The sequence below is a fragment of the Mandrillus leucophaeus genome, unplaced genomic scaffold (genome assembly GCF_000951045.1).
Source record: "Mandrillus leucophaeus isolate KB7577 unplaced genomic scaffold, Mleu.le_1.0 Scaffold96, whole genome shotgun sequence".
Lineage (NCBI taxonomy): Eukaryota > Metazoa > Chordata > Mammalia > Primates > Cercopithecidae > Mandrillus > Mandrillus leucophaeus.
In genome coordinates, this window is record NW_012110474.1 from 3728488 (window position 1) to 3756029 (window position 27542).

General features: G+C 36.0%; 1 protein-coding gene across 3 annotated transcripts in view; it reads left to right on the forward strand.

The window, feature by feature from the left end:
* The window catches only part of REV3L (REV3-like, polymerase (DNA directed), zeta, catalytic subunit), a 205646-nt gene that overhangs the window by 96664 nt on the left and 81440 nt on the right, over positions 1 to 27542 (forward strand). For all 3 annotated transcript variants that reach the window (XM_011970620.1, XM_011970619.1, XM_011970618.1), the window contains 9 exons: positions 6414 to 6510; positions 9174 to 9268; positions 10139 to 10243; positions 11264 to 11348; positions 11436 to 11584; positions 17896 to 18015; positions 19122 to 19359; positions 21498 to 21640; positions 22591 to 26749. In XM_011970620.1, coding sequence (XP_011826010.1) covers positions 6414 to 6510; positions 9174 to 9268; positions 10139 to 10243; positions 11264 to 11348; positions 11436 to 11584; positions 17896 to 18015; positions 19122 to 19359; positions 21498 to 21640; positions 22591 to 26749 — 5191 coding nt within the window. The remainder of the gene's footprint in view (positions 1 to 6413; positions 6511 to 9173; positions 9269 to 10138; positions 10244 to 11263; positions 11349 to 11435; positions 11585 to 17895; positions 18016 to 19121; positions 19360 to 21497; positions 21641 to 22590; positions 26750 to 27542) is intronic.

The window sequence follows — 27542 nt, forward strand, 5'->3', positions numbered from 1 at the left end:
TCTCTTTCTCTTTTTCTTTTTCTTTTTCTTTTTGTTTTCTCACTCTGTCAGCCAGGCTGGAGTGCAGTGGCACAATGTCGCCTCACTGCAACCTCCGCCTCCTGGGCTCAAGCAATTCTCCTGCCTCAGCCTCCCGAGTAGCTGGGATTATAGGCATGTACCACCACGCCCAGCTAATTTTTGTATTTTATAGTAGAGACAGGGTTTCACTGTGTTGGCCAGGCTGGTCTCAAACTGCTTACCTCAGGTAATCTGCCCACCTTGGCCTCCCAGAGTGCTGGGATTATAGGCGTGGGCCACTGTGCCCAGTCAGCTTTCTCTCCAAAAACTTAAATTCCCATAAGAAATCACAACAAAGATACTAAAATTTAGAAACTACTTCTAAAGAATGACCTCAGGACTGTTTCTGAAACTGGGACATCTAAGCAGAAATGTGTAGTCTCTTCAGTTGCAGCTCAAATTCTATTTGCATTTGACCCAGGTTTCCAATCATTGTTACTGCCATTACTTCTGGAATGCATTGTGTATTTTCTTTTTGTTCGGGGATTAGTATTAAAAGTATCTTTTGAATTTTATGAGGAATTTCCATTTGAATTTTAGTTGAGACTCATGTAGATTACCCTAGGAGTATAGATTAAAATATTTAAGAATTTGTAATTCTTCTTTATTTTGCAAATAAGATATTAAGTATATCTACCACAATAGCATTTTATGTATCATACTTTTATTCTACTATGAAAGTATTGTAGCCATTTTTTCCTTGGATTTATACATCGCAGTTTTTTTTCTCCTCTTAGTTTTGAACCATTAGTCTCAATGGTTTCTTCCTGGGTGTGTATTTCTTCCTGTGTATGAGTTTTTAGGACACAATTTTAGTAACTAGTCACATAATTTATATATTATTTTACTTAAAGGGATCATTCCTATAGTTTGCTACTAGAGAAGTTTCTCTGAACATGTAGAGTGCTGAAAAGATGTAACAGTTCTCAATATGTATACACCTAACACCACAGTACCCAATATATAAAGCAAATATTAGATCCAAAGCAAATATTATTAGGTTTGATTATTAGCATCTGTCCAATGCTGAGAGTGGGGTGTTGAAGTCCCCAACTAGCCAATACAATACACTGATAGTTGGGGACTTCAACACCCCACTGTCAGCATTAGGCAGATAATCTAGATAGAAAATCAAAAATTAATTTTGAATTTAAACTTCACTTTAGAGCCAGGCATCATAATCCTGACACTTCGAGAAGCTGAGGCAGGAGAATTGCTTGAGCCCAGGAGTTAGAGACTAGCTCAGGTAACATAGTGAGACCTCATCTTTACAAAAAATTTAAAAATTAGCCAGGTGTGGTGGCATACACCTGTGGCCTCAGCTACTCAGGAGTCTGAGGTAGGAGGATTGCTTATGCCTGGGAAGTTGAGGCTGCAGTGAACTGTGGTCACACCACTGCACTGCAGCCTGGTGACAGAACAAGACAGTATCTCAGTAAATAAATAAACTGTACTTTAGACCAAATGGACCTAACAGACATTTACAGAACATTTTATCCAGTAGTTGCAGAATACACATTCTTCTTATCAGCATATAGAATGTTCTCCAGGAAAAAATCATAAGTTAGGCCACAAAACAAGTCTCAACAAATTTTAGAAAATTGAAATCATATTTATTGTCTTCTGACCACTATGGAATAAAACTAGAAATCAATAAAAAGAGAAACTTTGGAAACTGTACAAATACATGGAAATTAAACAAAATGCTCCTGAACCTTTATTGGATCAATGAAGAAATTAAGAAGGAAATTTTAAAATTTCTTGAAACCAATGAAAATGGAAACAGCATACCAAAACCTATGAGATACAGCAAAAACAGTACTAAGAGGTAAGTTTATAGCAATAGGTGCCTGTATTAAAAAAACAGATTTCAAATAAACAATGTAATGATGTATTTTAAGAAACTAGAAAAGCAAGAACAAAGCCAAAATTAGAAGAATAAAGAAATAATAAAGATCAGAGTAGAACTAAACAAAATAGAGACTAAAAAAAAAAAATACAGAGGATCAGAGAAATGAAAAACTGGTGCTTTGAAAAGATAAATCAATAAATCGCTAGCTAGACTAACCAAGAAAAAACAAGACCCACATAAAATCAGACATGAAAGAGGAGACATTACAATTTATGGAACAGAAATACAGAAGATCATCAGAGACTGTCATGAACAACTATATGTGAACAAGTTGGGAAACCTTGAGGGAATGGATACATTTTTGGACACATTACAGCATACCAAGAGTGAACCAGGAAGAAATAGGAAACCTGGCCAGACACAGTGGCTCACACCTGAAATCCTAGCATTTTGGAAGGTCAAGGTGGGGGGAAGGCTTGAGCTCAGGAGGTCAAGACCAGCCTGGGCAACAGTGAGACTTTGTCTCTATTTTAAATTTTTAAAAAAGGAAACCTGAGCAGACCAATCACAAGTAACAAGATTGAATCTGTAATTTAAAGGTCTGCCAGTAAAGAAAAGCCCAGGTCTGGATGGCTTTACTGCTGAATCCTGCCATACGTAGAAAGAAATACTAACACCAATTCTTCTCAAACTAGTTCAAAAATTTGAAGAAGGGGAAATTCTTCCTCACTCATTCTATGAAGTCAGCTTTATCCTGATACCAAAATCAGAGAGGACACAACAAAAAAAGAAAACTACAGGTCAGCATCACTGATGAACATAGACACAAAAATCCGCAACAAAATAATAAATCGAAACCAACAAAACATGAAAAAAAAAATACACCACGATCAAGTGAAATTTATCCTAGGGCCGGGCACAGTGGCTCACACCTATAATACCAGCAGCACTTTGGAAGGCTGAGGTGGGTAGATCGCTTGAGCCCGGGAGTTTGAGACTATCCTGGGCAACATGGTGAAACCCTGTCTCTACAAAAAAATTTAAAAATTAGCTGGGTGTGGTGGCATGCACCTGTAGTCCCACCTGCTTGGGAGGCTTAGGTAGGAGGATGGCTTGAGCCCGGGAGGTGGAGGTTACAGTAAGCCGAGATCATGCCACTGTACTCGAGCCTGGGTGGCAGAGTGAGACCCTGTCTCAAAAAAAAACTTATTTCAGGGGTACAAGGATTGTTCATTATATGCAAATCAATAAATGTGATATATCACATCAACAGAATGAAAGACAAAAACCATATGATCATCTCAGCTAACACAGAAAAGTTATTTGATAAAATTCAATGTCCCTTCATGATAAAAACTCCTGACAAATTAATCACAGAAGGACCATACCTCAAAAGACAAGGATGCCCATTTTTACCACTCCTGCTCAACATAGTACAGAAAGTTCTAGCCATAACAATCAGGCAAGGTAAAGAAATAAAAGGCACCAAATTGGGAAAAAAGAGGTCAATTTGTCCCTTTTCCACAGACGACATGATATATATATGGAAAAACCTGAAGACTCCAGCAAAAAAACTGTTAGAACTGATAAACAAATTTAGTAAAGTTGCAGATTTTTTTTAAAAACACACAAAAAATCAACAGCATTTCTGTGCACCAGTAACAACTAGCTGACAAAGAAAACAAGAACACAGTCCCATTTATTATGGCTACCAAAAAGAATACTAATAAATTTAACCAAAGAAGTAAAGGTTCTATAGGAGGAAAACTAGAAATTACTGATAAAATTAACGGAAGTAAACAGTGGAAATAGACAAATGGAGATATCCCATGTTCATGGATCAGAAAAATTGATATTGTTAAAATGGCCATATTTTCCAATACAATCTAAAGATTCATAGCAATTCATAACAAAATACCTATGACATTCTTCATGGAAATAGAAAAAAAAATTGTAAACTTCATGTGGAACCACAAAAGAGCCTAAATAACCAAAGCAATCCTGAGCAAAAAGAACAACTGGAGACATCACGCTACCTGAGGTCAAAATAATACTAGAAAACTTTAGTAACCAAATCAGTATGGTGTTGGTATAAAAACAGACACACACACAGGCTGAGCAAAACAATACTACAAAGCTTTAGTAACCAAATCAGCATGGTGTTGGTATAAAAACAGACACATAGGCTGAGCAAAATAATACTACAAAGCTTTGGTAACCAAATCAACATGGTGTTGGTATAAAAACAGACACACACACAGGCTGAGCAAAAAAATACTACAAAGCTTTAGTAACCAAATCAACATGGTGTTGGTATAAAAACAGCAGACACGTAGGCTGAGCAAAATAATACTACAAAGCTTTAGTAACCAAATCAACATGGTGTTAGTATAAAAACAGACACACACACAGGCTGAGCAAAACAATACTACAAAGCTTTAGTAACCAAATCAGCATGGTGTTGGTATAAAAACAGACACACAGGCTGAGCATGATGGCTTGCTCTTCTAATCTCAACATTTTGGGAGGCTGAGATAGGAGGATCACTTGAGCCCAGAAATTTGAGTCCAGCCTGGGCAAGATAGTGAAACCCCATCTCTACAAATTAGCAAATCATGGTGGCGCATGCCTGTTGTCCTAGTAGCTTGGGAGGCTGAGATGGGAGGATCATTTGAGCCTGGAAGCTCAAGACTGCAGTGAGCCATAATCATACCACTGCACTCCAGCCTGGATGACAGTGAGACCCTGTCTCAAAAAAAAAAAAAAAAAAATTGTAGGACAGATACTCTGGGACATTGGTCTGGGAAAAAATTTTATGGCTAAGACCTCAAAAGCACAGGCAACCAAAGCAAATAGACAAAAGGGACTGTGTAAACTAAAAAGCTTCTGCACAGCAAAGGAAACAACAGAGTAAAGAGACAGCCTACAGAATGAGAGAAAGTATTTGCAAACTATTCATGAAATGAGACTAATATCCAAAATATATAAGGAACTCAGCAAGAAAAAAAATAGTTTCATATCTGAGTAGACATTTCTCAAAAGAAGACATACAAATGACCGGCAGATATATTTTTTAAATGCTCAACATCACTAATCATCAGGGAGATGCAAATCAAAACCACAATAAGCAATCATCTTTCCCCAGTTAGAATGGCTGTTATGGAAAAGACAGTAACAAATGCTGGTGAGGATGCAAGGAAAAGGAAACTCTTATACACTGTTGGTGGGAATGTAAATTAGTACAGCCATTATGCAAAACAGTACGGAGGTTTCTCAAAAACCTAAAACTAGAACTACCATATGATATAGCAGTCCCACTGCTGGGTATTTATCCAAAGGAAAGGAAATCAATATGTCAAAGATAGATACCTATACCCCCATGTTTATTGCAGCACTATTTATAATAGCCAAGATATGGAATCATGACTTAAGTATACATCAGTGGATGAATGGATAAAGAAAATGTGATATATATACACAATGGAATTCTGTTCTGCCTTATTTTTTATGAAAATGAAATTCTGTCATTTGCAGCCACATGGATAGAATTGAGATCATTATGTTAAATAAGCCAGGCCCAGAAAGACAAATATCACATGTTCTTACTGATGTGGGAACTGAAAAAAAGTTCACCTTTAGCCAGGAGTCATGATGCACCCCTGTAGTCCCAGCTACGTGGGAGGCTGAGGCAGGAGGATTGTTTGAGTCCAGGAGATTGATTCCAGTCTGGGCAGCATAGCAAGATGTCATCTCAAAAAAATAAAAAGTAGAATGGTAGTTACTAGAGGCTGGGAAGGGTGTATGAGAAGGGTTCCAGGAAGATTTGAAGACAGACTGGTTAATACAATTAGATGAAATAAGTTCTAGTGTTTGATAGCATACAGGAGTGACTGTAGTTAACAACAATATATATTTCAAAATAACTAGAAGAGAAGATTTGAAATGTTCTCGACACAAATGATGAATAACGTTCGGGCTGATGGACGTCCTAAGTACCTTGATTTTGTCGTTACAGGTTGTATGCATGTATCAAAATACTACATGTGCCCCATAAATATGTACAAATATTATGTATCAATAAAAAGGGATCTGTAATTTATGAGTAATAAAATTTTTTAAAGATCGTTTACTGGCCAGGTACTGTGGCTCATGCCTGTAATCCCAGCACTTTGGGAGGCCGAGGCGGGTGGATCACGAGGTCGGGAGATCGAGACCATCCTGTCTGACATGGTGAAACCCTGTCTCTACTAAAAATACAAAATAAATTAGCAGGGCGTGGTGGCGGGTGCCTATAGTCCCAGCTACACAGGAGGCTGAGGCAGGAGAATGGCGTGAACCTGGGAGGTGGAGCTTACAGTGAGCCAAGATTGTGCCACTGCAGTCCAGCCTGGGCGACAGAGCAAGACTCCGTCTCAAAAAAAAAAAAAGACATTTATCTTCTAAAAAGTAATTATATAAAAATTAAAAGTAGAATTTATTCCTTTTACTTTTCTATTCCTAGGTAATACATTGTATGCAACTGGATCCTGCAAGAATCATTTATCAAGAAATTCTCTTGCTGGTACTTTATTTCGGTGGGAACAAGATGAAATACCAAGGTTAGTTAATGTTGTAAAGGAAATGAAAATTTTACATATATCCTAGTTGTGATCAGAAATCAGTGGTTACCATGATTAAATTTTAACCTTTTATTGTGTTGGATCTTTTTAATCTATACACTTATTAAAAAAAGCAAACCTTGACATTAGTGTATTACAAGGAATAAACGATTTAAAAAACAGACCATGAAAATGTACCTAGTTATTACCTACTTAACAAAAGGAATACGAGGTAGATATTGTTATACTTTTCTGCAGCATTCATCTTCATTGTCCATTCTAATTTGATATCCTATAACTTGTAAAAAAAATTTACATTTATGGTAAAATAGTAATTTAAAACAAAAATCTAAATATTTTTAATAAAAACCCCTAAAATTTATAAATATTAAATATGTAATAAATTATTTTGACATGCTGTTTTTGAATAATATAATTTGTAATTTATTTGTTTCATTATTGATTAGACTTTTTTTGGAGACAGTATATTCCAAATGCTTGGATTTTTCTGTTTCAAAGCAGCTGTGTATTTGCTTATGCAAATTTTTTACTACATTTTCTATCTACTGGTGCTAATTTTTAATTAGCTCCTGTTCTGAATGTCTGAAGCAGTTTTGAAATAAGGGCAAGTTGTAAATTTCTACTGTGAGATTATATTTTTTGATGTTATTGTTTCCCTCCTTTCTCTCAAATGTGCTACTTCTGCAATATTCATCCTTGACATTTACGACATAGTTATTTCAAATTACGAAACTTTTTTATATAAGAAAACTGTTGATCATAAACATTTTTAAATCTGTTCATTTTCTGTTAAGTTGTATGAATGAAGAGGACAATTCACATTTTGTTGTTGTCAAGACAAGGTCTTGCTCTGTCGCCCGGACCAGAGTTCAGTGGCACAATCTCAGCTCACTGCAACCGCTGCCTTCTGGTCTCAAGTGATCCTCCCACCTTAGCCTCCCAAGTATCTAGGACTACAGGTGTGCAACACCATGCCTGGCTAATTTTTACAAATTTTTTGTAGAGATGAGGTCTTACTGTATTACTCAGCCTCCCAAGTATCTGGGTCTACAGGTGTGCAACACCATGCCTGACTAATTAAAAAATTTTTTTTGTAGAGATGAGGTCTCACTGTGTTGCTCAGGCTGGCCTCCCAAGCCAAAGTTGGGATGACATTCATGAGCCACCAAGCCCAGCTGACAATCTACATTGGGAAATACCTTTTTTGAAAGAGAAAGGGATATATTATGATAGGTTGACTAATATATTCCTTCTCTATCAATGGTGAAAAGATATGTGTGTATGAGTATCTAAATATATACCTGTGAGTACATATATACATATATTATTTAAGGTGTAAAAATTCTGTGGTGTAACAAACTTAACATAAAATATTCCATCAAAATTTCCTTTAAAATAGACGATGGAAAATGAAGTTTTGCTAACATGTTTTTCTTAAAACGTTAAAAAGTGTTTCAAGGCCAGGGCACAATGGCTCACACCTGTAATCCCAGCACTTTGGGAGGCCGAGGTGGGCAGATCACTTGAGGTCAGGAGTTCAAGAACAGCCTAGCCAACATGATGAAACCCCTTCTCTACTAAAAATACAAAACTTAACTGTGCATGATGGCACATGCTTGTAATCCCAGTTACTTGGGAGGCTGAGGCAGGAGAATCACTTGACCCGGGAGGTGGAGGTTGAGGTGAGCTGAGATCGCACCACTGCACTCCAGCCTGGGCAACGGAGTGAGACTCCATCTCAAAAAAAAAAAAACAAAAACAAAGTGTTTGAAATAAAAAGTTAATGAAATGTGTCATCACCCACTTTGTAGTAAAATTATGGATCTCCCCTTTTCCACTTGGTGTCTGTTTTTGTACAAGTCCTAAATTTTGGAATGAGTAAACTGGGAGCCACACTAGATGTTATCTCTTCATTCTGTTAAGTAGGATCAATTATGTGGTATCTTCCTTATCTTCTCTTTTGGGGCACTGATGAAAAGCAAATGCTTTTGAGTCAAAGATCCTGAATGGGAAACAACCTTTGTAGTTCTTATAAAAATTAATGACCTTGTGGTATCATTACTTTTCCTAGCTATGATCCCACTATTGATCATTCATGTAGTTTATCAATTCTGTAGTTATGAAGAATTTTAAAGTATTCCCCATCTCAGCAGTAGTTGAGGGCAGAAAGAATGGTGAATTATCATTTGCCCATTTCTCAGTGTGCTCACCTTCCCTTATCTCTTATTGCACGTTCTCCCTTGTTTTTTGAATACTGAAAAAGATGTCTCTAGGCAACTGATTTCATATGTGCATGGTTTTTTATGCATTCCTCTGTGATTTTTATATTATCCTATCCCATTCTGCCCCGGGTATGACCGTATGCTAAAACGTTTTATATTCCTTTTTATATAAAATCTAATGAACCAAAATATATAGAATATACTTCAATAGGATCTTAATAGGGTTGTCAGTATATGTTTTGTATTTTTCTCATCCTATTTTTCTTTATATATACACAAAGTATCAATTTTGTCATGAATAATTGTGTATTAATCAGGTTTTCTGGGTACCAGCTAAACATAAGATAATTGTATAAGTAAGAAAAATCTTAGAAAATTTGCTCTCACATAATTATTGTTTTTTATATCCTTTAATTGCAGCTCTTTAATATTGGAAGGTGTTGAACCACAGAGTACATGTGAATTAGAAGTGGATGCTGTAGCTGCTGATATCTTAAATCGTCTGGACATTGAAGGTTCATACACAATTATTCTTAATACATGTTTTTATTTTTTTTAATGAATGACCGGCCAGGTGTGGTGGCTCACATCTGTAATTCCAGCACTTTGGGAGGCCAAGGTGGGTGGATCATGAGGTCAGATCGAGACCATCCTGGCCAACATGGTGAAACCCCATCTCTACTAAAATATAGAATAAATTAACTGAGCGTGGTGGCGGACGCCTGTAGTCCCAGCTACTCTTGAGACTGTGGCAGGGGAATTGCTTGAACCCGGGCGGCGGAGGTTGCAGTGAGCCAAGATCGCACCACTGCACTCCAGCCTGGTGACAGAGCAAGACTCTGTCTCAAAAAAAAAAAAAAAAATTAATGACCAAAGTAGAATAGAAAAAGTAGGAAAGAAAACTTTACGAAGAAACTAAGATATTATAGAAGGAGGATACAAAATGTTATGAAGATTGCTTCTATACTTCTACTGAGATAGTAATTAATTTTTTGTTTATATTTTTGTCCAAGTGACTACATTTGAATAGATACACTAAAATAAGTGTAACACTAAATAAAATTAGCTAATATAAAGTAATTTAATGTACTCTGCCTTTTAATTTCTTAATTTTCATATTGTATATCAGCAAGGGTATTCTTAGGTCTATTGACTCTCATCAGATGTTTGAACTGTATTCACTTGCTGGATTTTGGGGAACCACTAGGAAGAAAGCTTAAAAAGGAGTAACACAATAAGTGTAGGTTGGGATAATTTGTCCACTTTATTACACAAAATATATGATAGATTTTTCTAAAGGCAGTATTTATTAAAGAAAAGTTTAGATTTTTTTAGGCGTTTTTTTACTTTGACCCTGTAATATTGAAATATTATTGTGATTACAGCTCAAATTGGTGGAAACCCTGGTCTACAGGCTATATGGGAAGATGAAAAGCAACGGCGAAGAAACAGAAATGAAACTTCTCAAATTAGCCTACCTGAGTCACAAGGTATAAACCTAATAGTGCTTTGATTATTCTTTTAAGCCAAGTATTTTAATGGAAAAGTTTGTCATTGAGTTGTTCCTTTGACATTAGATTTTACTTTTCAAATGACCTTTTGTTTTGTATTTTTCTTGTTGTCATTGCTGTACAGCCAGTATTTATCTTTATAACTATCTCCAAATTTTCACTTATTATCTCTCTCTCTGTAAGAAGTTGACATTTTTACTATTCTTTGTTTTTAGTGTACCTTGTCCTCTTGCCTCACTTTTTTGTTTTCATTCTCTAGTGTGTTCTAGCCCTCTGTATTTCCAAATGAGCTATAGAAAACTCACAGAAGATCATGAATTTCAACTTAGGAACACTGTTTAATACATTAAGCTTTGAAAATGTAGCCATTGAAATGCTGCCCACAGTTTATTTTCTGAGTATGTCATATAAGCTCTCACTTCGTTCATTATGTACAGCTCTAAAGAAATACTCATTACTAAATGGTGCCACATTCAAAAAGAATTTGAGGGGGTTCAGATAATACCATGGATACAACAGAATTTTAAAAATAAAGGTAAAAGAATGAAAGACATCATTCAAAAGACAGATATATTATTTCAAAACACAGCAGTAAGCCTATAGCGAAGTTCAATTAAAATTGTTACATCTTAGGCACTAAAATGTTTTGATAAACTTTGAGTGCCTTTTATTTTAAAAATAGAAATATATTTTATAAGGGGATTATTTTTAGTTTTAGGATACAATGTATTTATAGGTAGAGAACAGTTTTTCTGTTTCAGATTTAGATTATAATTATAGAACTTAATCTTGAACTGAGTTTAAATGCCTAATTTTGTAACTTTAGTAACAACCATTTCTCTTTTGTGTGATTCTACAGTAAGACTACAGTTAGGTTGTATTATATATATTTAGAGAAAGATAAGAAATTGCTACCATTTTTAAAGCTACTTTAGGAGAAAGGAAAATATTTCATTCATTTGCTATCTACATTTTTTAATGCACTTTTAAAATTCAAAGATCACAGGTTTGTGCCAGCAACAGAAAGTGAAAAAAAATTTCAGAAGAGACTTCAGGAAATTCTCAAACAGAATGATTTCTCTGTGTAAGTGGTTATTTATTATAGATCTCAGAACTAATTTTATTCCTTTGTTATCTAGTCTGTTATAAAGGATATGTTTTAATTAAGCAGAACATTATCAGGATCTGTGGACTACAGTGATGGATCCCAGGAGTTCTCTGCTGAGTTAACATTGCACTCTGAGGTTCTGTCTCCTGAAATGCTTCAGTGTACACCAGCCAATATGGTAGAGGTTCACAAAGACAAAGAATCAAGCAAAGGTAAGATTTGCTTTTCATGTATAAAGAAACTACTAGAACATATATCTAGCACTGAGATGTTAATATTTGATTGAGTTTGCTAGGAATTTTTTTCCCTACGAAATAAATATTGTGGATATAGCAAAAATGTCTCCCATTCTGTCACCCTTTCTGCATCTCTAAAGGTAAGGAGTATCCTGAAGTTAGTGCAAACTGTTACCATATATAATTTTTATATTTTCTTATAATGTTTGCCCACCATATATACCATTGTTTTAAGTTTTTAATTTTACATAAATGATGTTCTACTTGGCATAGATGAAGCAACTTGCTTTTTTCAGTCAGCATTATATTTTTAAGCAACTTGAGGTTTAATTTACATAGCATAAAATTCAGTCATTTTAAGTGTATAATTCAGTGATTTATAGTAAATTTACAAAGTTGTGCAAACATCTCCACAATCCAATTTTAGAATGTTTCCATCAGTCCACAGGATCCCTTGTGTCCATTTGCAGTTATGCCTGTTTCTACCTCAAACCCCAAGTAACCACTAATAATACATGGGCCTTGTGTAGATACTGTGTATTATGTAAGTGAAACCATACAATATATAGTATTTTGTGTCTGGATTCTTTTACTTAGTATAATACTTTCAAGGTTTATACATGTTGTAGTATCTATCAGTATGTATGGAGATACCACATTTTGTTAATCCATTTATCAGTTGATCAACATTTGAGTTGTTTTCACTTTTGATTGGTAAGAATAGTGCCGCTGGCCAGGTGCAGTGGTTCATGCCTGTAATCTCAGCAATTTGAGAGGCTGAGGCGGGCGGATCACGAGGTCAGGAGTTGGCAACCAGCCTGGCCAACATGGTGAAACTCTGTCTCTACTAAAAATACGAAAATTAGCCAGGTGTGGTGGCGCACACCTGTAATTCCAGCTACTCAGGAGGCCAAAGCAGGAGAATGGCTTGAACCTGGGAGGTGGAGGTTGCAGTGAGCCAAGATCATGCCACTGCACTCCAGCCTGGGCTACAGAGCAAAACTCCATCTCAAAAACAAAAAACAAACAAACAAAAAACAAAAAAAAGTGCTGCTATAAGCAGTAAAGCATAAATTTTAGGATAAATATCATAAAAAGAGTTGTAAAATGATATAAATAGTAACAAACGAAACAGTTTAAGAATAAACTTCACTAAAAAGATTACCTCTGCCAAGCAAAAGAATTGCTAGGGCATGTGGTATATTTGTGTTTAATTTTAAAATAAACTCCCAAGCTGTTTTTAAAGTGACAGCAATGTTTTACTTTCCCACCAGCAATATAGGAGAGTTTCTCAGGCTCTCCATCCTCACTAACACTTGTTATTATCTGTCTTTTTTAATGTAGTCATTCTAGTGTATGAAATAGAATCTTACTGTGGTTTTAATTTTCATTACCCTCATTACTACTAATGTTGAGCATCTTTTATGTCAACATTATAACTTTGAAATTTATCTTCGTTCATTCATTTTAGCTGCTGATGACTCTTCCATTTTAAGACTAAACAACAGTGTTACCTATTTCTCAACAAGTATTAGATGGTCTTTACTTTTGCACTTAGTGCTATATCTGTCTCCTTATGGCTGTATGCAGGAGTTTCTCTACCAAACACATGCAGAAGAGTGAGTTGCTGAATATTCGGGTGTAGGCATTGTACTCTACCTAGATAGCATCTGTTCTAACAGTTTTTTTATAATGCAATTAGCTTATACATGGTTAGTAAACAAGACAATAATAAAAGTTTTACTCAGAAGTCACATTGTATCGTACGCAATTTTACTAGGCAAGCGAAACCTCAACATTTGATAGCATCAAATAATAAGTATAAAAGAATAGATGTAAAAGATTTGCCGCTCTGATTCTTTGAAATAGTGTCTCTGCATTTTAATCTGCATTTCCTAATTACTAACGAATTTGAGCATCTTTTTAAAGGCCATTTGGGTTTCTCTGTGAATTATGTTATTTGCTCATTTTCTATTGGGTCATTTCTTTTTCTTATTTGTAGGAGTTCTTCATATTTTCTAGATATTAAGTCTTTGTCAGTTATACTTACTGTAGAGATATTTTCTCTCCATCTAGGCTTGTCTTGTAAAAATCTTCAAAAAAAAATGTTAACTTCTTTTCCCCCCATTTGGAAAAAAAAAAAAAAAAAAAGGTTATCCTTGGAATTTTACATGTCTTCAGTTTTAATGTCAAGTTTACAATATTCCTTTATGGTTTAGTTTTGGTATGTGAGTTATGAGACCTTCCCTACCCTGATGTAATGAAAATTTTCTCTTAAGTATTTATTTTAAGGCTTATGTGTGCTTACAATTTGGTTTTTCATATTTAGGTCTTTAATGCATTTGAAATTTTACTTTTTACTTTTAATTTTTTGTTAATTTTTTTGGGTACATAGTAGGCATATATATTTATGGGGTACATGAGAGATTTTTATACAGGCATACAATGTAATCACATCAGGATAAATGGGGTATCCATAACCTCAAGCATTTATTTCTTTGTGTTACAAACATTCCAGTTATACTTTTAGTTATTTTTAAATGTACAATAGATTATTGTTGACTGTAGTGACCCTGTTCTGCTATCAAATACTAGATCTTATTCCTTCGATTTTTTTGTACTCATTAACCACCCCACTTCCCCACCCCCCCACCCTACTACCCTCCCTAGCTTCTGGTAACCATCATTCTACTCTCCATCTCCATGAGTTCCATTGTTTTAATTATTAATTAGCCCCCATGAGTGAGTGAGAACATGCAAAGTTTGTCTTTCTGTGCCTGGCATATTTCACGTAACATAATGTCCTCCAGTTCCATCCATGTTGTTGCAGATGGCATGATCTCACTCTTTTTATGGCTGAGTAGTATTCCATTGTGTAAATGTACCACATTTTCTTTATCCATTCATCTGTTGATGGACACTTAGATTGCTTCCAAATCTTGGCTGTTGTGAATAGGACTGTGATAAACATGGGAGTGCAGATATCTCTTCAACTCGACATATCAATTTCATTTCCTTTGGATAAATACCGAGTAGAGAGATTGCTGGATTATATGGTAGTTCTATCTTTAGTTTATTAAGGAACCTCCATACTGTTCTCCATAGTGGCTGTACTAATTTGCATTTCTACCAACAGTGTACAAGAGTTCCCTTTCCTCCACATCATTGCCAGCATTCATTATTACCTGTCTTTTGGATAAAAGCCATTTTTACTGGGGTGAGATGATTTCTCATTGTAATTTTGATTTGCATTTCTCTGATGATCAGTGATGTTGAGCACCTTTTCACCTGTTTGCCATTCGTATATCTTCTTTTGAGAAATGTCTGTTCAGATCTTTTGCCCATTTTTTAATTGGATTATTAGATTTTTTACTATTGAGTTATATATATTTTGGTTATTAATTCCTTGTCAGATGGATAGTTTGCAGATATTTTCTCCCACTCTGTGGGTTGTCTCTTCACTTTGTTGATTGTTTCCTTTGCTGTGCAGAAGCTTTGTATAATAACTTGATATGATCCCATTTGTCTACTTTTGCTTTGATTGCCTGTGCTTTGGGGATATTTCCCAAAAAATCTTTGCTCAGGCGAATATTCTAGAGAGTTTCCCCAATGTTTTATTTTAGTAGTTTCATAGTTTGAGTCTTAGATTTAAGTCTTTAATTCATTTTGATTTGATTTCTGTATATGGTGAGAGATCAGGGTCTAGTTTCATTCTTCTGCATGTGGATATCCAGCGTTTTCTCAGCACCATTTATTTGAAGAAATTGTTCTTTCCCCCAAGGTATGTTCTTGGCACCTTCATCAAAAAAGAGTTCACTGTAGTTATGGATTTATTTCAGGGTTCTCTGTTCCATTGGTCTGTGTGCCTGTTTTTATGCCAGTATCATGCTGTTTTGATTACTATTGCTCTGTAGTATAACTTGAAGTCAGGTAATGTGACCTCCAGTTTTATTCTTTTTGCTCAGAGTGGCTTTGGTTATTTGGGGTCTTTTGTGGTTCCATGTAAATTTTAGGATTATTTTTTTCTATTTCTGTGAAGAATAACATTGGTATTTTGATAGGGATTGCTTTGAATCTGTAGATTGCTCCGGGTAGGTATGGACATTTTATCAGTATTGATTATTCCAATCCATGAACTTGGAATATCTTTTTCATTTTTTGGTGTCGTCTTCAATTTCTTGCATCAATATTTTATAGTTTTCATTGTAGGGATGTTTCACTTCTTTGGTTAAGTTTGTTCCTAGGTATCTTATTTGTAGCTATTGTAAATGGGATTACTTTCGTGATTTCTTGTTCAGATTGTTCACTGTTGGCATATAGAAATGCTACTGATTTTCATATGTTGATTTTCTATCCTGCAACTTTGCTGAATTTGTTTTTTAGTGGAGTCTGTAGGTTTTTCCAAATACAAGATCATATAAGGATAATTTGACTTCTTCCTTTCCAATTTGGATGCAGTTTATTTATTCCTTTCTTTTGTCTGATTACTCTAACTAGGACTTCCAGTACTGTGTTGAATAACAGTGGTGAAACTAGGCATCCTTGTCTTGTTCCAGATCTTAGAGAACGGGCTTTCAATTGTTCCCAGTGCGGTGAATGCACTGGGTCACACCTGAAGTCAGCATGTCCCTGGATCTCACCCGAGGCCTGCAGCAAGTACTGCCTGAGTGTCACTTGTGTTTACTCAAGGCCAAAGGGCTCTTTAGTGGGCAAGTGATGAACCCTGCCGGGTCTGAGTCCTTCCTTTCAAGGCAGCAGGTTCCCTTCTGGTCCAGGGCATATTTAGAGTTGTCATCCAGGAGTTAGGGCCTGGAATATGTGTGTCACGACTCTACCTTCCCTACTGTGGCTGAGCTGGTATCCAAGTTGCAAGATAAAGTCCTCTTCGCTCTTCCCTCTCGCGTCCTCTCGTGGTAGGAAAGAGTCTTCTGGAGCTGTGAGTTGTACTGCCTGGGACTGTGCGGGGTGGGGAAGAGGGGTCACAAGTAATTCCTTGGCTGCCCCAGCTACTCTCTCACTAGGTGTGTGTACCCCAAGTCTACTGGCTCCGAGCCCAGCACGGTACTGGGACTTGCCCAAGAATTGCAGTCCTTGTGGATAAGACTGCCTTTCAACTTTATTTAGGATCCCAAAGTGCTTTAGCCCATAGTAGTAATGCTGGCTGCACCTCAGGTTCTGGACTGCTGTATTGGGCAGTTTGCCTCTGACTGGGGCTGGTCAATCCTCTCCCCATGGGTGCTGGCTAAATTCTGTTCCATGTTGCTTTCCACTGTGACAGGGTAGCACTGAGTTCCAATGCAAAGCCCCACATTCACTGTGTTCTGTCTCTCTCAAGCACACAGATTTCTCTCTCTGTGCCACAAGACCATTGCCTGAGGGGTGGGAGGTGCTATCAGCAATTCATGACTGTCTTTTCTACCCTCTTCACTGTCTCTTTCCTTGATATGTTGTTAAAACCAAGTACTGTGATTGCTCTCCTGATTTTTTATTCTAATGAAGGTGCTTGCTTGTGTGGATAGTTCAGTTTGGTGTTCCTGCAGGGGACGGCAATTGCTGGAGGGTTCTATATGGCCATATAGACTACTATTTTTTGATATCATGAAAATACAACGAATGTGATATATAATGAAAGCTTTCTGAGAAATATATAATGTAAAATGAATTTTTTAATTGCTTAACCATTTCTTTGTGTTTTTATAGCACTTAAAAACTATTTCTGCCCAGTTATGACAATGAAATGGGAAACCACAACTACAGTTCACAAACAGGCATGAAAAACCAGCACACACCCCATTAGGAATTACACTAAGCTCTTTATTTTTTATGCATTCAGAAGAGAGTCCAGTACACATGTGTCAAATAATGAGCGCTGTCAGTTTTGTTTCTTAGAAGAGTTGAAAAACATTTATTCTAAATTTGTTGTTTTTGAACCATAGAGAATAAAGAATTTTAGTATTCAAATAAGATAGTTTATCTTTCCTTTTCACTTTATATATTTGAATATGCAGTGATTTTTATCAGACTAATAGAACTACACACATTAAGTAGGATTAAAGAGGTTATAAATATTTGGTGATTTATAGATTCAGTGTTTGATTTGATGAATCCATGTGACTGGTTAAATATTTCTGTGGCTTTTTATTATGTTTTTATTTGGCATGCGTCATTAACATTTTGAAATTTAAAATAGGTTTATATGGTAATGCTTCCAAATTTACACAAATCCTAAATGATAAATTTTGGATTTAGGCCATTGCTTTAATTTTTTAATTCTTTGTCAAATTAAGGTCACACTAGACACAAAGTGGAAGAAGCTCTTATTAATGAAGAAGCAATTTTGAACCTCATGGAAAATAGTCAGACTTTTCAGCCTTTGACCCAAAGACTGAGTGAGTCACCTGTTTTCAGTAAGTAACAGTGCTGCCATAAATATTCAGTATTGTAATTCAGAGAAAATGTGTGTTGTGAAGAGGTTTTTTTTTTTATAGACTTGAAGAGGTAAATGTTGCATGTTCAATAAGCACTCTACTGAATATGAAAATGAAACCTTGCATTAAATCAAGTAGCTTTGCCTTTTTTTCTATACAGCTTAAAAAACTTTGTGAAAGAAAATAGTTTTTTTTAACTGTACTTTGATTCAGGGAAAACTATATTAGTTTAGAAGGAGAATGCATTTATTTTGAATTAATATTTTGCAAAGTTCAGTACATTACTGAAACACCATAAGTGGTTCTTTCTTGGTGAGTATCACAGATTTCACCGGAGGAAACATGGGTTGCTAGGGCTGCGGTCCCAGCCTCCTCATCTCGCTGGCCAGGGCTGCGCTCAACCAGTCCTTCAGCAGCCTCCCCTTGAGCGGTATCTCAGACTTCTTGCAGCCACTGCCAGCCTTCGCTGGCAAAGCCTTCCAACTAGAGGCTGACAGTGCTGAGCTGTCCCCATGGCCAAAACCCTGTGCAGTCCCAGGCAGCCCTGACCGGAGCACACAACAATGTTATTTTAATGATGTCCCTAAATTACTCTAATGCAGGTGGTCCAAGGATCAACTTTGATAGGAGAGCTACCTCAACACCTGAGCCTTTGTACCAACTGTATTCTTTCAGCCTGTGCCAGTATCTATGATGTTGTTATTTTATTCTAAGTGATCTGAATTGTTGGATTATTAAGAAAACAGGCCGGGTGTGGTGGCTCACGCCTGTAATCCCAGCACTTTGGGAGGCCGAGGCAGGCGGATCACGAGGTCAGGAGATCGAGACCATCCTGGGTAACACAATGAAACCCCATCTCTACTAAAAGTACAAAAAATTAGCTGGCCTTGGTGGCGGGTGCCTGTAGTCCCAGCTACTTGGGAGGCTGAGGCAGGAGAATGGCGTGAACCCGGGAGGCGGAGCTTGCAGTGAGCCGAGATCCGCCACTGCACTCCAACTCCAGCCCGGGTGACAGAGCAAGACTCCGTGTCAAAAAAAAAGAAAACTTGAGTTATTTGTTGGTGATTATTGTACTTGTTTTGTAGTGGACAGTAGTCCTGATGAGGCTCTGGTACATCTTCTTGCTGGTTTGGAAAGTGATGGATATCGGGGGGAAAGAAATAGGATGCCATCACCGTGTCGCTCCTTTGGAAATAATAAATATCCCCAAAATAGTGATGATGAAGAAAATGAACCACAGATTGAAAAAGAGGAAATGGAGCTTAGTTTGGTGATGTCCCAGAGATGGGACAGCAATATTGAAGAACATTGTGCCAAAAAGAGGTAATTTTTTAGTTATTTCATTTGTTTTATTAACTTTTAGCATTATCATCCTTCAATCAGAAATTACTTGTTACTATTGTTCAGTGTATAAAATACCTTATGAGCTAAATTGGTGTTTTAAAATTCCCTTTTAGTGATCTGTTTTTCATGTGGCGTATACTCCATATTCCAAGCAAAATAAAGTTCTGCTACATTTTAAGAGATTAACCTAACTTTTAGAAGTTATCCATTTATATACACATTATTAACATATGTGAGTGATAAATGGGGCAAAATTGGAGTGCCTTCTTATCTTAGAACTAGACAAAAAGAATGCCCTGTGATAGTTGAACTGTTGTTGAGTATCAGAGCAACAATGTATAGAGTCAGACTGAAGATAGGGTATGGCTTTGGGGTCTGATTAGACTAAGGGAACTAAGGTTAAAAACAAATAAATAAAAGACTGAGAAGGAAACACTGGTGTTGTGGTTTGTTTCTCAAAATCAGTGAATAAGTTGGTGTTGTGGTTTTCTAAATCAGTCTCTGTGAACTTGATTGGTTTGAGTCTGCCCTTTAGTTATATGCTCTGTGTATCGAAAAATCTAGGCCTGTGAGCCTGAAAGACTGAGTATGCCTCTCCTTTAAACTTCTGTAGGCTAGATTAGAACTTTTTTAGTCTGTGTTTGAAATTTTCAACCCCAAAGCCATCACTGAAAGGTGAAAGAAGTTAATCCATAAATTCAGTGTTTACATGTATATGACAAAAGTTTTGATTTTTCTGTTTAATAAATCAGATGTAGAAATCTCCAGATGTGATGTTAAATTCTTTCCTCTAACATTGTCACTGCTCTAATAATAGGCATTGTCGATCCTATGATTACATTTATGCTTATATGTTCATTGGCTGAACCAATTTAGTGAAAACCATGCCCACTTTAACCTTGGGAAAACAAACCTAAACATTTTGTACACGTTATTAGAGAGAGACTGAACAGTAGAAGCATAGTGTCCAGAAAATGATTTAGTTAATTCTACTCTTTATATTGGATATTATATTCTGTGCTGATCACCATATTTTAAGAATACTGAAAAAGGAAAGGGAAAGAAGAGGAAGAAAACTAGAAGGATCTGTAAGCATTGTCACTTTTGAAGAACTTTTGAATGGAGACTGTTTGATCTAATTAGAATTACAAGATGAATGAGAAATGCCTTTATGTATTTTAAAGATTATCGTGTGGAAAATGGCATCAACCTGCTGTGTATAGCTACAGAGAACAAAATAGGAATCATGTATGGAAGTTGAAAGAGTTTGTGTATTACAAGAAGACAACTATTAACAATTAAAGCTATTAACAATGGAAAGATTGCCCTGTGAGACAGCAAGCCCCTTATATAGATTATGTAAAAACAGAGATTGCCTCAGGTTCATTGAAAAATCAGGTTTTTGCATTGGATAGAAAGTTGGACTAGACCTCTGATACCTCTTTCAGCTCTTAAGGGAGTGATTTTTATGATAAATTGTGATTTGCAAAGGCTTAGTGGAAAAAGAGTTCCAGTATAATATAATAAAATAATAATAATTTCAAATAGTTGAGATTAGTGAAAGAAAAAATTGGATATGGATAGGAAAAAAGTTTGCCCATTCAATTAAAAGGGAAAGCATCAAGTTAATATCAATATGAGATGAAACTTAAAGAAACTAGACTTCACTGTCCCTCTGAATTTCTCAGTAACCCTACTTTATAGTTACTGTCAGATTGACTGAACACCTTTACTACTTCCTATTTATTCTCTCTTCTTCAATATTTTCTCTTCAGCCCTGACCTCAGTGCCCCTTCACTCATCTCTTTGTTCTTATTTCTTGCAATTCAGAATGCAGGAATTGTGGTGTATTTCAGCTCACATGAAAGAGATTATAAAGTGTAATTATAATAATTCTTTGTAAGTTGCTATAGTGAGACATGTTAATAGAGCAAAGTAAATATGCTTTTCTAGAAGTTACAATTTTCAGGGATTTTTTATTGTTTTACTATAGAGTAACTTAGATACATTATTATAGTTAACTTACATTATTATAGAGTTAACTTAGATACATGATTTGCATCTGAGATGGTCTTTTCTAATGATCATGCTCACTAGTGAATTTTAATATTCTCCAGATCACTGTGCAGAAATACCCACAGAAGTTCAACTGAAGATGATGACTCATCTTCCGAAGAAGAAATGGAATGGAGTGATAACAGTTTGCTTCTAGCCAATCTTTCTATACCTCAGTTAGATGGAACTGCAGATGAAAATAGTGGTAAGTAAACAAGTCTACTGTGAGAAATTGGTTAGTTAGGATCTAAAAATATATTTGATTTTGAGGTCAGGCGTTCTGGCTCACACCTGGAATCCCAGCATTCTGGGAGTCCAAGGTGAGAGGATCACTTGAATTCAGGAGTTCGAGACCAGCCTAGGCACCATAGTGGGACCCTGTCTCTAAAAAACTAAAAAAAAAAATTAGCCCAGCATAGTGGTGCATGCCTGTAGCCCCAGCTACTCAGGAGGCTGAGGTGGGAGGCTTACTTGAGCCCAAGAGTTTGAGGCTGCAGTGAGCTGTGATTGCTCCACAGCATTCCAGCCTAGGCAACAGAGCAAGACCCTGCCTCCAAATAAATAAATAAATAAATATGATTTTGAAACTTTAATCATACTTTCTATTGATTTTGAAACTGTAATCATACTTTCTATATAGTTGGCTAAGTGAGGCTATAGTGATGTTTCGTCCCTCAGGATTTTTTTCTTTTGAAAGAATGTAGATATATGGTTTGTTTCTCATTTCTAAAAGGATATAACATTTGTTGATCACTGATTTCAAGCTTTGAAAACTTTAATGTTTGTTGTGTAAGTAGAATAATAAACTAAAAAATATGCTCAGTTTATTTGAAGTGATAATGTAAAGCATATTACTTTATGAACATTTTTAAAGTGACAATATTTTTCCCTTATTCCCCAAAGGCACTAAATAGCAATATAATCTATTTCTGATCAATTGAATATGTGTTTAAAATGATGACTCATAATTGTAACTATATTTAGATTGAGTCATTAATGATAAACATTACCTTTTTGTTAAGATAGCCGTTTTAAACATGCAAACTTAATTTTATGTAATTTTTTCATAGTGATAGCATTAATATCTTGGTGTGGGAAAATGTCTTAAAAATTAAGAGTAAAATGAAATAAACTGTTTTTCCCTCCTCATTTCAGACAATCCATTGAACAACGAAAACTCTAGAACCCACTCTTCTGTAATTGCAACAAGCAAGCTATCAGTTAAACCCTCCATCTTTCACAAAGATGCTGCTACATTAGAACCCTCATCTTCTGCTAAGATTACCTTTCAGTGTAAACACACAAGTGCCCTTTCTTCCCATGTTTTGAACAAGGAAGATTTAATTGAAGACCTTTCACAGACAAATAAAAATATAGAAAAAGGTCTAGATAATTCAGTCACTTCTTTTACAAACGAAAGCACTTACTCTATGAAATACCCTGGATCTTTAAGCAGTACTGTTCATTCAGAAAATTCTCATAAAGAGAATAGTAAGAAAGAGATCCTCCCAGTGTCTTCCTGTGAAAGTAGTATTTTTGATTATGAAGAAGATATTCCATCTGTTACAAGACAAGTACCAAGTAGAAAATATACAAACATTAGAAAAATCGAAAAGGATTCCCCTTTTATACATATGCACCGTCACCCTAACGAGAATACATTGGGCAAAAATTCTTTCAACTTTTCTGACTTGAATCATTCAAAAAATAAAGTGTCCTCTGAAGGAAGTGAAAAAGGAAACAGCACAGCTCTGAGTAGTTTATTCCCTTCGTCATTTACTGAAAATTGTGAATTGCTGTCATGCTCCGGGGAGAATAGAACTATGGTGCATTCTCTTAATAGCACTGCTGATGAAAGTGGACTAAATAAACTTAAAATTAGGTATGAAGAATTTCAAGAACATAAAACAGAAAAGCCAAGCCTCAGCCAGCAAGCAGCACACTATATGTTTTTTCCCAGTGTTGTTCTTTCTAACTGTCTTACTAGACCACAGAAACTATCTCCTGTCACATATAAACTACAACCTGGCAATAAACCATCCCGGTTAAAATTGAATAAAAAGAAACTTGCAGGTCATCAGGAGACTTTTACCAAAAGTAGTGAGACTGGATCCACGAAAGATAATCGTATACAAAATAATCCTTGTAATAGTAATCCTGAGAAGGATAGTGCATTCGCCAGTGATTTAACTAAAACCTCTCGTGGAGCTTTTGAAAATAAAACACCCACAGATGGTTTTATAGACTGTCACTTTGGAGATGGAACGTTAGAAACTGAGCAGTCCTTTGGACTATATGGAAATAAATACACACTTAGAGCCAAACGCAAGGTAAATTATGAGACTGAAGATAGTGAGTCGAATTTTGTAACACACAACTCAAAAATTAGTCTACCTCATCCCATGGAAATTGGTGAAAGTTTAGATGGAACTCTCAAATCTCGAAAACGAAGAAAAATGTCTAAAAAGCTGCCTCCTGTCATCATAAAGTATATTATTATTAATAGATTTAGAGGGAGAAAAAATATGCTTGTGAAGCTAGGAAAAATAGACGCTAAAGAAAAACAAGTAATATTAACAGAAGAAAAAATGGAACTATATAAAAAGCTTGCACCTTTGAAGGACTTTTGGCCAAAAGTTCCCGACTCCCCTGCAACCAAATATCCCATTTATCCACTAACACCAAAGAAAAGTCACAGAAGAAAGTCAAAACATAAGTCTGCTAAGAAAAAAACTGGTAAGCAACAAAGGACAAATAATGAAAATATCAAGAGAACTTTGTCTTTCAGGAAAAAACGGTCACATGCTATTCTTTCTCCTCCCTCACCATCTTACAATGCTGAAACCGAAGATTGTGACTTGAATTATAGTGATGTTATGTCTAAACTAGGCTTTCTTTCTGAGAGAAGCACAAGTCCCATAAATTCTTCTCCACCTCGCTGCTGGTCTCCCACAGATCCAAGAGCTGAAGAAATCATGGCTGCCGCAGAAAAAGAGGCAGTGCTTTTTAAGGGTCCTAATGTGTATAATAAGACTGTTAATTCTCGTATAGGAAAAAATAGTCGCGCAAGAGCACAGGTTAAGAAATCAAAAGCAAAGCTCGTTAATCCCTCTGTAGTTACTAAGAAAAGGAACAAACGAAATCAGACAAATAAACTAGTAGATGATGGAAAAAAGAAACCAAGAGCAAAACAAAAAACAAATGTGAAAGGTACATCGAGAAAGCATGTAACACTTAAGGATGAAAAAATAAAATCTCAGTCTGGTGCTGAAGTTAAGTTTGTACTGAAACACCAGAATGTGTCTGAATTTGCAAGTAGTTCTGGAGGCACTCAATTACTTTTTAAACAGAAAGATATGCCACTAATGGGCTCTGCTGTAGATCATCCCCTTTCTGCTCCCCTACCCACTGGAATTAATGCACAACAGAAGTTATCTGGCTGCTTTTCTTCTTTCTTAGAAAGCAAGAAGTCTGTAGATGTGCAGACATTCCCCAGTTCACGAGATGATTTGCATCCATCAGTTGTTTGTAATTCTATAGGACCTGGAATCTCAAAAATTAATGTTCAAAGACCTCATAATCAAAGTGCTATATTTACTCTAAAGGAATCAACCTTAATTCAGAAAAATGTATTTGACCTTTCCAACCATTTGTCTCAGGTAGCACAGAATACACAGATATCTTCGGGTATGTCTTCAAAGATAGAAGATAATGCAAATAATATACAAAAAAACTATTTGTCATCAATCGGAAAATTAAGTGAATATCGCAATTCCCTAGAATCAAAGCTGGACCAAGCATATACCCCTAATTTTTTGCATTGCAAAGATAGTCAGCAGCAGATTGTGTGCATAGCAGAGCAGTCAAAGCACAGTGAAACTTGTTCTCCGGGAAATACAGCTTCAGATGAAAGCCAAATGCCTAATAATTGCTTTGTAACTTCCTTGAGAAGTCCAATCAAACAAATAGCATGGGAGCAAAAGCAAAGGGGCTTTATTTTAGATATGTCAAATTTTAAACCTGAAAGAGTAAAACAGAGGTCATTATCAGAAGCAATTTCACAAACCAAAGCACTTTCTCAGTGTAAAAATCGAAATGTGTCAGCACCTTCAGCATTTGGTGAAGGACAGTCTGGACTGGCAGTTCTAAAAGAATTGTTACAAAAAAGACAGCAGAAAGCACAAAATGCAAATATTATACAAGACCCATTATCTAATAAACACCAACCAAATAAAAATATTTCTGGTTCTCTTGAACATAACAAAGCAAATAAACGGACACGATCGGTAACATCCCCAAGAAAACCTCGAACTCCCAGAAGTACAAAACCAAAAGAAAAAATCCCCAAACTTCTCAAAGTAGACTCTTTAAATTTACAAAACTCTAGCCAGTTGGATAACTCCGTATCAGATGATAGTCCCATCTTTTTTTCAGATCCAGGTTTTGAAAGTTGTTATTCACTTGAAGATAGTTTATCTCCTGAACATAATTATAATTTTGATATTAACACAATAGGTCAGACTGGATTTTGTAGCTTTTACTCTGGAAGTCAGTTTGTCCCAGCTGATCAGAATTTGCCTCAGAAGTTCCTAAGTGATGCTGTTCAGGATCTTTTTCCAGGACAAGCTATAGAAAAAAATGAGTTTTTAAGTCATGACAACCAGAAATGTGAAGAAGACAAGCATACTACGGACTCAGCCTCATGGATTAGATCTGGTACTTTAAGTCCTGAAATTTTTGAGAAATCATCCATAGATAGCATTGAGAATCATCGCCACAACCAGTGGAAAAATAGCTTTCATCCTCTAACAACTCGGTCTAATTCAATAATGGATTCTTTCTGTGTTCAGCAGGCAGAAGACTGTCTAAATGAAAAATCTAGATTGAATAGGAGTTCAGTAAGCAAAGAAGTGTTTCTTAGCCTCCCACAGCCAAACAATTCAGACTGGATTCAAGGTCATACCAGAAAAGAAATGGGACGGTCTCTTGACTCAGCCAATACCTCTTTTACTGCAATACTCTCCTCCCCTGATGGTGAACTTGTGGACATGGCCTGTGAAGATTTAGAATTGTATGTTTCAAGAAACAATGATATGTTGACACCAACTCCTGATAGTTCACCAAGATCTACTAGTTCTCCTTCACAATCTAAAAATGGCAGTTTCACCCCACGAACTGCTCACATTCTGAAACCACTTATGTCCCCACCAAGTAGGGAAGAAATTATGGCAACTTTGTTGGATCATGACCTTTCAGAGACTATTTACCAGGAACCATTTTGCAGTAATCCTTCTGATGTACCAGAAAAGCCCAGGTAATCAGTTATTTTTTTCCCTTGGGTCACTCTGAATTACTATGATATATAAAATTATGCTATAGGGATTGAAAAAAAAAGAATATAATGTGTATATGTAAAGAATATCACATTTGGTTACCTGATTACTAGTTTTCTGTGATACTGTATTTTTAAGTATATCATTGTGGAAAGTATTTCTGATTACAGACTTACTAAGAAAATTCAAAAATTAACTGGATGGTTACACCTGGAGAAGTTTATGTAAGTTGACTTGGATCTACCATTATTTAACACTATGTCTTCATTAAAAATTAGAGGTGCTCACTCTAAAGATGTCATGATACTTTAAAAGGATTACAATGATCATTGTTTAAATGGTATTTAATTTTTAAATGTTAAACTTGTATACCATTTTAAAAGAACTTCATTTTCAAGTGTTTTGAAAATGAGCATATATGTATTTTAAGTATTCCTCTGATATATCTCTAAATGAAGATCATTTTAAGTTGTTTCTATTATAAACCACTTTTCATGTGGTTTCAATATCTTGCATTATATTGTTATTATAGTTTATGCAGTTATTAGCAAATGGACTTTGGTTTCCATTCTCCTTTCTTTTAAGAATTTTTTCAGGTGGCCAGGTATGGTGGTGTGCACCTGTAATCCTGGCACTTTGGGAGGCCGAGGTGGGAGGATCGCTTGAGCCCAGGAGTTTGCAACCAGCCCAGGCAAAAAAGTGAGACTCTGTCTCTACAAAAAATTAGGCTGGGCACAGTGGCTCACGCCTGTAATCCCAGCACTTTGGGAGGCC